The following is an 11,474-nucleotide window of genomic DNA, read 5'->3' as shown; positions in this document are numbered from 1 at the left end:
CTGGAATATAAAGTAAAAATGATTAATAGAAATAGTATGTGTGGTCGATTTAGCATCAGAGTTTGTTTTAGCTGCAACATGCATAGAAACTTATTTCTAAAACTCGAGACATATTGTTATCACCATATTTTTTTTAAATCCCACTCTTCCTCAAACTCAGTTGGCAAAAATACCATTATTTTCTGAATGAGAAATACAAAGAACTTTTCAAAATTAAAAACCATATAAAATTAGTTCCCCACATGAAATAGTTCAGGACTATTTTTGTTTAAATTTCATAGCAGTGAATTAAAAGATATATTCAGTTTTGGTTTGGTCTGTTGGATAATTCATAAACATAAAAGTTATTAAACAACTATATAGGATGTGTTGTTTCTATGTACTTAAAAATCATAAGTTTAGATTGCCGTATATACTGGCCACATTCATTTGCAAACGTAGAACAGATATTTCCTTCAGTCCACCAATGAACAATTTATTTCTAATGATTGCACTTCTACAGCCACATCTGCCAAATCAAATGGCAAATTACACCTCTGGAATAAAGTTACAAAGTCAGGCAACCTTGCCAACGATCCTACCGTCCACTATGTTTATTCAGCAACTTACATTTTCTATAGTTTCAATTCTGTTGATATTTCTCCCAGCTAGTCTCATCCTAACATATTTTATTGGTTAGTAAATGTCTTAATATTATATTAAGTTTGAATGAGTATTTCAGGTTCTTGAGAGCACATATTTATCTTTCAATAATACCCTTACCAATGATGACAAATTACAAAATTCCAAATGTTCTCAATTATGCCTCTGCAATTGTATAATTAACAGCATTTTTTCTACTGCATTATTACTGGAAAAGTAACATGTTTTAACATTCCTCTGAACTCCAGTCAGTGTAGTGGTGAAATTTCCATTCTCGAAATGTTTAACACTTACCTTCTTGTTGGTTTGAAAGCAGCTCCGCATCAAAAGAGCATACATATTGAGTCCTGGATGCCTGCAGAAATGAAATCAAATCTTCATATGTCTCTACATTTGAATATTATCATTCTCCAGTTAAAAGGAAAGATGTTTAGAAAATTAAGTGGAGTGGGTTCATAATTATTGGTAATAAGTATTAACTTGATTGATTCCTGTAGCTTTAAACACTTTGATTTCAGATTACTAATGTTATTGTATGTTTCTATAAATTAAACTTAGCTTCCTTTGCCCCAATGGCCCCATGAGCTCGTCCTATTTGGTCTGTATTCTTCTAAACCCGTGGTTCCAAAAGGGGGCGACATCACCCTGCTGGGGGGCAGGGTTTGATAAAGATAAAGGGTGCAGTGAGGGGGGCACACATAGCAAATGACTACAATATTCATTCTGACGAAGGGTCTCGGCCCGAAACGTCGACAGCGCTTCTCCCTATAGATGCTGCCTGGCCTGCTGTGTTCTACCAGCATTTTGTGTGTGTTATTGTTTGAATTTCCAGCATCTGCAGATTTCCTCGTGTTTGCACAATATTCATGTAATCATCTCATCTCTTGCTAACCCACTGTTCTCTGAGACTTTGCTCAAAATGCATTATAGTTGTTGAAAAGCAATGTGACACTTCTGTATTTGGCATATCATGGGAAGTCTAGACTGAAGAAATCATGCTATTTCTGGGCCAGGCCTGCACATTACTGCTGTTCACCACTGTAGTACAGTGTTAACTAGTACGATTTCCATACCAAATCACACAGTGACACAACTCCTGTAATTTAGGGTATGGCATTCATTGGGGTAAAGTTCAGGATCTGTCCTTTCATTTGGCCTTGACCACATTTGAAGGCTTCTTAACATTTGAAGAGAATACACTCTGAGAAAGCAAAAAAAACTTGGCTTACTTTCAGTCACTTTGTGAAAACTTTCAGATTCAGAAGTCACTTCAAGATTCAAGATTCAAGATTCAAAAACTTAATTGTCATTCTAACCGTACATCAGCTCTGCAGGGCAGAATGAGACAGCGTTTCCCAGGAGCAGTGCAATCATAACATAACAAGTGCAACACTAAATAATAAACATAACAATAAATAGTAAAACACAACAGCCACATGTCAGTTAAAAGCAAGTTATAAGTGTCCAGTGCAAGTTAAAAGTGTCCAAAGCAGAGTCAGGTAAAGCAGCTATTTAGCAGTCTGACTACCTATGGGAGGAAGCTGTTTAGTAGCCTTGTGGTTTTAGTTTTGATGCTCCTGTAACGTTTACCTGATGGCAGAAGAACAAACAGTTCATGGAGAGGGTGTGAGGGGTCTTTAATGATGTACCATGTCTTCTGGAGGCATCGACTCTGAAAGAGGTCTTGGACAGAAGGTAGGGAGACCCCAATAACGTTCTCTGCTCCCCTAACCACCCTCTGCAAGGCTTTTTTGTCGGAAGCACTGCAGCTGGAGTACCAGGTTGTGATGCAAAAGGTCAGCACACTCTCAACCACACCTCTGTAGAATGTAGTTAAAATGTTAGTGGGGAGTGATGCTTGTTTAAGCTTCCTCAGAAAATGCAACCTCTGCTGGGCTCGTTTCACAATCCCAGTGGTGTTCCTGGACCAGGTGAGATTGTCCGAGATCTGCACCCCAAGGAACTCGAAGTTTTCCACTCTCTCCACTGTGGAGCCGCTGATGCTGAGGGGTGTGTGCTCAGGCTGAGACCGCCTGAAATTGACGATCATCTCCTTGGTTTTGGTGACATTAAGCATCAAGTTGTTGTCACTGCACCAGCTCTCTAGGTGTTTAACCTCCTCCCTGTACATTGTTTCATCATTTTTGCTGATGAGCCCCACCACTGTGGTATCATCAGCAAATATAATGATCAGGTTCTCCTTGAATCTGGCTGCACAGTCATGTGTTAGCAGTGTAAACAGCAATGGGCTAAGTACACAGCCTTGTGGGGATCCAGTGCTCAGTGTGATGGAGTCAGAGATGTTCCTGCCAACACGGACTGACTGTGGTCTCTCTGTCAAGAAATCCAGAATCCAGCGACACATGGCAGTGTTAAGGCCAAGCAGCGACAGTTTCTCCACTAGTCTCTGCGGGATGATGGTATTGAACGCTGAACTGAAATCAATGTACAGGATTCTGGCATATGTGTCTTTGTTGTCCAAATGAGAGAGAACTGTGTGCAGTGTGGTGGATATTGCGTCTTCTGTAGAGCGATTTGGACGATAAGCAAACTGTAGAGGATCCAGCGATGAGGGTTATGGTTCTTTTTATTTTTAATTTTCTTTTTCTTTTTATTTTTCTTCAAAACATAACAATGATGAGTAAACACAAAGTGCACTACAGATGCTGTGGTCAAATCAAGACGTACAAAAAAGCTGGATGAACTCAGCAGGTCAGATGCTGCCCGACCTGCTGAGTTCATCCAGCTTTTTTGTATAACAATGATGATTTGTGTGCTTCATATAACATTTCAATGTTCATTGCTAAACCTGGAAAATCCCTTACAACTGGAGAACTGATTCTGCCGGCAGTAAGGGAGGTTCTGAGTATGGTTTTGCAAAAGTCACCAGACCAAGTAATTAAAGCAAGTGCATTCAGTGACAACTCTGTTCAAAGATGAACAATGAAATATCTGGAAAGGTGGAAAACACATTGTGCACCAATTTGCTCTGCAGTTAAATGAGTCAACTTTGCCAGGGAACAAATCTTCGCTTCTTGGTTATTTTCGCTTCATAAAAGATGAAAGTATGATTCAAGAGTTGTTATTTGCAAGGAGACAAGAAACCGATATGGAGGGGGAGTCAAGATTTCAGGTCGTTAAACAAATTTTCAAAGAGGAGGATATTCCTCTCACCAACATTCTTATCATTGATGATTTCCCATTGGTTGTACAAACAAGGCACCACCATGGGTTATTACTTTCTTGAAAACATTTGTACCTAACATATTTACCATTCTGTGTAATTCACAGACAACACTGTGTCACAAAAATCCTAAGTGATCAGCGACACATATCATTAAATACTGTTATCACAGTGGTAATTAGAATCAAGACCTATGCTCTCCATTCTTGAGTATTTTGAGAGCTTTGTACTGAAAATGATGAACTGTTTGGATGCTTGCAGTGGCACACGGAAGTCAGATAGCTCTCAAAAAGGAAAAGGAGCTGCGTTTTTTTGAAACTATAATAAAATTCTTTGAAGACTCAAATCGTTCATTCAGTGTCAACTCAAGAATATTAGGCATGACATTGCTTTTTTGTCAAAATTATTCACAAAGTTAAATGAATTCAGTCTTCAATTGCAAGAATACGATGTGAATTTTATCAAGGTCAAATCAGTTGTCTCCACATTTCTGTCTCAGTTAACCCTATTTAAGTGCAACATCGGTCATTGCAACCTTTGCCAATTTTTGAGCCTTTCCGAGTTGGAAGAGAACAAAAATACCAAATGATGATCTTGAAGTATACTGTGCCCACCTGGGTGAGCTGCATAAAGACAAATAAGAGAGATTTCAGGATGTTCTCGTGATCTAAATTCCATATTGAGTAATAAATCCCTTCCTAAACACTTGGAATGAAAAATTAACAGGAAGGAAGGAGGAAGAACCAATCTCACTACAAAATGACATTGAGCTGAATCAGAGGTTCAAAAATTCATCTCATGACTTTTGGTTGCAGAAAGCAATCTCTGAACACTATCCTACACTGTGGAAAAAGGTCAAGGTGTTCTCTACTGCCTTTCCAACAATGTATTTAGTTGAAGTCAGTTCCAGTGCAGTCACCAACTTCTTTCAAAGCAACAAAACAGACCACGGATTACTGAACATGGGTATACGAGACTCCTGAATAGCATTCCGCATGATTTTGAGAAGCTGATATCACAGCACCAAGCCATCCATCTCACTGAAAGGTGAAAAAGCAATGAACTGGTGAATAGTTGGTCTAATAATGCACTCTCTAGCATTGATGATAAAAATTGTTTTACTATAATTAAAGAAATAATTGTATTTGTAGCTTCAAACAGATTTGAATATTTTTTGCACATGATTTGTCACTGCTTTAAATTTGCAATTCCTATTTTCTCTCACTGTGCATTGTAAATCAAAAATCTTTACTGTTTTTATGTAATGTCTGGAAAGGGAGGGGGCTCTGGGGATGTGGTCTGGGAGCCAATAGGGCGACAGTCCAAAGAGGTTTGGGAACCATTGTTAGAAACCTTTCCAATTCATGTGTTTGTCTAAAAGCCTTTTAAACATTGTAACTGTATGCACCTTTACAGTATCCTACGGTAGCATGTTTTACATATTCACTTATGAAAAAGTTGCACCTCCGGTCTGTTCTGAATCTTTTCCCTCTCACCTGACCTCTAGTTTTAGACTCATCCACCCTGGGAAAAAGACAATGGCCATTCACTCTATCTATCCCCTCGTAATTGTATAAACCTCAATAAAGTCACCCCTCAGCCTCCTCCACTCTATTGATTTCACAGTTCTGAAACACAAAGCAGTTCCAAATAGCAGTGTGTTCCATGTTACAAATAACTACTAGCTTCTACACAGCTATCATCCATATTGTAATTTTACACAGCAGGGGGAAACCTATTATGGCACTTTGTATACATTTTCTACTCCAACTGCCAATGTCATTGGCCCATTTAAATAGCCTCTCTTGAACAGTCATCGTCATAAGAGAAGTAGAACACAGTAGAGCACTGGTCCATGCTGAAACCTCTTAAGCTGCCTGCTCCCAACAACCTGCACTGGGACCATAGCCCTCCATATCCCAACTATCCATGTACCTATCCAAACTTTTCTAAATGGTGAAATTGAGATCGCATGGTTCACTTGTGCTGGCACCTCATTCCACATTCTTTCGACACTCTGAGTGAAGTTTCCCCTTAAACTTCTCATCTTTCACCCTTAACACATGACCTCTGGTTGTCGTCCCACCCAAATTCAGTGGAAAAAGCCTGCTTGCATTTACCCTATCTATACCCCTCATAATATTGTAAACCTCTATCAACTCTCCTCTCAATCTTCTACATGCTAAAGAATACAGTCCTAACCTATTCAATCTTTCTTTATAACTCAGGTCCTCCAGACCTGGCAACATCCTTGTAAGTTTTCTCTGTAGTTATTAAACCTTCTTTACAGTTTTCCCGAGGTGGGCAGCCAGAACTGCAAACACTACTCCAAATTAGGCCTCAGCAACGACTTATATAACTTCAACATAACATCCCATCTCCTGTACTCAATACATTGATTTATGAAGGCCAATGTGCCAAAAACTTTCTTTACAACTCTATCTACCTGTTACACCACTTTCAATGAATTATTGACCTGTATTCCTGGATCCCTTCGTTCTACCACATTCCTCTGTGACCTACCATTCACCGTGTAGGACCTACCCTGCAAGGCCTGACCGAAGTGCAAAACTTCGCACTTGTCTGCATTAAATTTCATCTACTATTTTCAGCCCATTTTTACAGCTGATAGTGATCCTCCTGCAAGTCATGATAGCCTTCTTCACTGTCCACACTACACACCCAGCTAGGTTTCATCTGCAAATTTGTTGATCCAGTTAACCACAATATCATCCAGATCATCGATTAAGACGACAAACAACAGATGACCCAGCATCAATCCCTGCGGCACAGCACTGGTCACAGGCCTCCAGTCAAAGAGGCAACCATTTACTACCACTCTCTGGCTTCTCCCACAAAGCTAAAGTCTCATCCAATTTACTACCTCATCCTGAGTGCCAAGCAACTGAACCTTCTTGACCAGTCTCCCATGTAGGACCTTGTCAAATGCCTTGCTAAAGTCCACAGAGACAACGTCCACTGTCTTGCCTTCATCCACTTTCCTGGTAACTTCCTTGTAAAACCCTATAAGATTGGTTTGACATGATCGAACGCGCACAGAGATATGCTGACTATTTTTAATCAGTCCATGTCTATCCAATCCATTCCCTTAGAATACCTTCCAATAACTTTCCCACAACTGATGTCAGACTCGCTGGCCTATAATATCCTGGTTTACATTTAGAGTCTTGTTAAACATCGGAACAACATTGGTTATCCTCCATTCCTCTCTCCTGTTGCTAAGGATGTTTTAAATATTTCTGCTAGGACCCAGCAATAACTGCACTTGCCTCCCGCAGGGTCCGTGGGAACACCTTGTCAGACCCTGGGGATTTATCCACCATGATTTGCCTCAAGGTAGCAAACACCACCTCCTCCTCCTCTAATCTGTACGGGGTCCATGAAGTTGATTTCGCTTTGCCTCACTCTATAAATTCTGTGTCCTTCTCCAGAGTAAATATAGATGCAAAGAATTCATTTAAGATATCCCCAATCTGTTTTATCTCCACAGATGGATGACCACTCTGGTTGTCCAGAGAACCAATTTTGTCCCTTGCAATCAATCCTTTTGCTCTTAACGTATCTGTAGAATCCCTTAGGATTCTTCTTCATCTTGTCTGCTAGAGCAACTTCATGCCTTCTTTTAGACTTCCTGATTTCTTTCTTAAGTGCTCTTTTGCATTCCTTATACTCGATAAGCACCTCATTTGTTGCTCCTTGCCTATACCTACTATGCAGTTCCTTTTTTCTCTTAACCAGGGCCTCAATATCTCTTGAAAACCAAGGTTTCCTCCAATGTCATCTTTACCTTTTATTCTGCAGGCACGAAGGCCTCCCATTTTCCAAGTGCAGTTTTGCCAGAAAACAGCCTGTCCCAATCCACACTTGCCAGATCATTTCTGATACCATCAAAATTGGCTTTTCTCCAATTTGAAATCTCAGCCTGCAGACTAGACCTATATTTTTGCATATTTACTTTGAAATTAATGGCATTGTGGTCACTGGATGCAAAATGTTTCCCCTACACAAATGTCTGTCACCTGCCCTGTCTCATTCCCTAACAGCAGGACCAGCATCACACGCTCTCTCATTGGGACCTCTATGTACTGATGAAGGAAACTTTCCTGAACACATTTGACAAACTCTATCCCATCTAGTCCTTTTACATTAGGGATTCCCAGTCAATATGTGAAAAGTTAAAATCACCTTATGTTTCTTGCAACAGTTTGCGATCTCTTTACAAATTTGTTCCACTAAATCCCTTGGAGTGTTGGGTGGTCTGTAATATAGCCCCATTAATGTGGTCATACCTTTCTTATTTCTCAGTTCTACCTATAATGCCTCACATATTGAGTTCTCTAGTCTGTCTTGACAGAGCACTGCTGTGACATTTTCCCTGGCTAGTAATGCCACCCTTCCTCCGTTAATCCCTCCTGCTCCATCATGTCTAAAACAATTGAACCCTGGAACACTGAGGTGCCAGTCCTGCCCCTCCTACAACCAAGTCTCACTAATGGCCACAACATCATAATTCCACGTGTTGATCCGTGCCCACCTTTTCTGTGATATTTCTTGCACTGAAATCTACGCAGCTCAGGATACAACATGATCAACCTTTTGATTCGTGACTTTGAGGTCTTACCAGCTTCTGCTTTCACAAACTCTCCATTAAATGTTCTAGCAATCTGGTTCCCATCCCCTTGCAACTCTAGTTTAAACCCCACCATGCAGCATTAACAAACCTTCCCACTTGGATGTCAGTACCCCTCCCGTTTGTGCAAATTGTCTCTTCTCTACAGGTCCCACTTTCCCTGGAAGACAGCCCAATGATTCAAAAATCTTATGCTCTCCCTCCTACACTAACCCCTTGGCCACTTATTAAACTGCATCATCTTCCTAATTCTGGCCTCACTAGCACATGACACAGGTAGCAATCTTGAGATCACAACCCTGGAGATCCTGCCCTTTAACTTGGCATCTAACTCCCTCTGAAGAACCTCATCACTAGTCCTACCCATGTCATTGGTACCTACATGGACCATGAGCTCTGGCTGTTCAAGAATGCTGAGGACTTAATCCAAATGTCCCGAGACCTTGCACCCAGGAGGCAACATAACATCCAGGAATCTTGTTCTCGCCCACAGAATCTCCTGTCCATTTCCACAACTAACCTAGAGCTTTTCCTTTCTTTGGTTTCTCTGACAGTAGTCTCTCTTTGCTGAACCCTCGAAGAGCTAAAGCCTCAAGATCACCACTCAGATGGCAGCTGCCGTGCTTGCCCCTGCCTTCCTTTAATTTGATCTTGCTAATCAATCTCAAACATGATGAGTCGTGGTCAAAGCTCTATCATGCTGCCACAATCCGCTGCTTCCTCTTTTCTACTCAGGCAATGGACTTGAGTGAAATCCCCTCTTCTGAATCCTGATGTCCACATTGGCCACTGGTCAAAGCTCTATTACGCTACCGCAACCTGCTTTTTCTACCCTTTTTCTACTCGATAGTGGACCTTAGTGAAATCCCTTCCGCTCAAACCTCTGATGTCCAGATGGGTCACTGGTCAAAGCTCTATTACTGTCACTTCTACTTGACTAACTGCTGCCACCGATATTTCTAGAAGAATCAAAGCCAACAATGGACACTTAACCAAAACTGACACCTCAAAGGAGTCCCAAGAGAATTTTGTCTTTTGAATTAAATGTTGAATTACGACCTGGTCTGTATTGAACATAGCAGATCATGTTACAGTTTTCATATTAAGCAATAAAGTTTATTTGGTATTGGGTTTAATATTTATGCTTCAAATATTGCTACAACCAATTATCCAAACATCTGAAACCTTTGTACCTCATTTAGTTGCCAAACAGAAGCCAGAGTCAGAATTCTTTAACAAGAGGACAACAGTCAATATTTTTGTTTTTCTACTGCCTGCTAGCTTTTGCAGGTAACCTCCACTCCATCTGCCAGAAGCAGAATTTCCCGGTGGCCAAACATTTTAATTCCTATCCCCGTTCCTGTTCTGACATCAGTCCACAGCCTCCTCTTTTGCCACGATAAAGCTACTCTCAGAGTAGAGGAGCAACACTTCATATTCCGTCCAGGTAGCCTCCAACCCGATGGCATGAACACTGACTTCTATTTCCAGTAGTTTCCCCCTCCCCCTTCTTTTATTCTCCACTCTTTTCTCCTCACCTGCCTCCCACTTCCCCCAGTGCCCCTCTTTCCCTTTCTCCCATGGTCCACTCTCTTATCAGATTCTTTCTTCTCCAAGTCCCTTACCTTTCCATCCATATGGCTTCATCTATTAGCTTCCAACCAGTCCTCCTGCCCCCTTTTTATTCTGTCTTTTCCCTTTCTTTCCAGTCTCGAAGAAGGGTCTTGATCTGAAATGTCGACTGTTTATTCTTTTCCATGGATGGCGCTGAAACTGCTCAGTTCCTCCAGCATTTTGTGTGTGTCGTTTTAAGTGTATCAAATTTAGATCTAAGACGTAGGAACAGAATTAGGGCTTTTGGACCATTGATGCTGCCCCACCATTTAATCATTGCTGATCTGTTACCCCTCTCAACCGAATTCTCCCGCCTTCCCCCATAACCCTGGATCTCCTGACTAATCAAGAACCTATCAACCTCCACGTTAAATATACTTGATGCCTTGACCTCCACAGCTGCCTGTGGCAATGAATTCCACAGATTCACTGGTAAATGAAATTCCTCCACATCTCTGTTCTAAATGGACGTCTCTTTAATCTAAGGCTGTGCCCTCTGGTCCTCCTAGATTCACCCACTATAGAAAACATCTATCCCACATCCATTCTAGCCAGACCTTTCAACATCCGATATGTTAAAACGATATTCCCCTCTCAATCTCCTGAACTCCAGCGAGTACAGGTCCAGACTCATCAAATGTTCCTCATCTTAACACTTTTATTCCCAGAATCATTCTCATGAATTTCCTCTAGACCCTCTCCAATGCCAACACATCTTTCCTTAGATAAGCGGCCCCAGACTGTTCACAATACTCAAAGTACGGTCTGACCAATGCCTGATAAAACTTCAGCATCACACCCTTGCTCTGCAACTCTAGTCCACCCAAAAAAGATGTTAACATTGTATTTGCCTTCCTTACCACTGACTCAACCTGCAAGTTAACCTTTACGGAATCCTGCACAAGGACTCTCAAGCCCTAAGCACCTCTGATTTTTGAATTTTCTCTGTTTAAAAGCTAGTCTACTCCTTTATTCCTTCTACCAAGTGCATGACCATTCACTTCCCAGCACTATGCTCCATCTGCTACTTTGCCCATTCTCCCAATCTGTCTCTCCTCTGCAGTCTCCCTGCTTCCTCAACACTACTTGCGCCACCACATATCTTTCCATCATCCGCAAACCTGGCCAAAAAGTCATCAATTCCGTCATCCAAATCATTGACATATAGCATGAAAGGAAGTGACCGACCCCTGCAGAACACCACAAGTCATCAGCAGCCAACAAGTCCCCCTTTATTCACACTTTTTGCCTCCTGCCAGTCAGCCAATCTTCCATCCATCCTAGTATCTTTCCTGTAATATCATGGGCTCTTATCTTATTAAGCACCCTCATGTACCACACATTGTCAAAGGCCTTCTGAAAATCAAAGTAAATAATGTCCAC

At 41.2% G+C, this 11,474-nt stretch overlaps 1 protein-coding gene across 4 annotated transcripts in view; it reads right to left on the bottom strand.

Annotated features, from left to right (window-relative positions):
• Positions 1 to 11,474, bottom strand: part of tmem69 (transmembrane protein 69) — a 32,279-nt gene that overhangs the window by 7,056 nt on the left and 13,749 nt on the right. For 2 of the 4 annotated variants that reach the window (XM_073062968.1, XM_073062966.1), the window contains exon 2: positions 937 to 997. In XM_073062968.1, the coding sequence (XP_072919069.1) occupies positions 937 to 981 (45 nt within the window). In that variant the 5' untranslated portion in view covers positions 982 to 997. Of the gene's footprint in view, positions 1 to 936; positions 998 to 1,871; positions 1,934 to 10,102; positions 10,307 to 11,474 lie in introns of those variants that run through there. The other 2 variants (XM_073062965.1, XM_073062967.1) reach the window with 2 other exon arrangements.

The sequence above is a fragment of the Hemitrygon akajei genome, chromosome 12 (genome assembly GCF_048418815.1).
Source record: "Hemitrygon akajei chromosome 12, sHemAka1.3, whole genome shotgun sequence".
NCBI classification, from domain to species: Eukaryota; Metazoa; Chordata; class Chondrichthyes; order Myliobatiformes; family Dasyatidae; genus Hemitrygon; species Hemitrygon akajei.
This window is presented reverse-complemented; position numbering and strand designations above follow the sequence as displayed.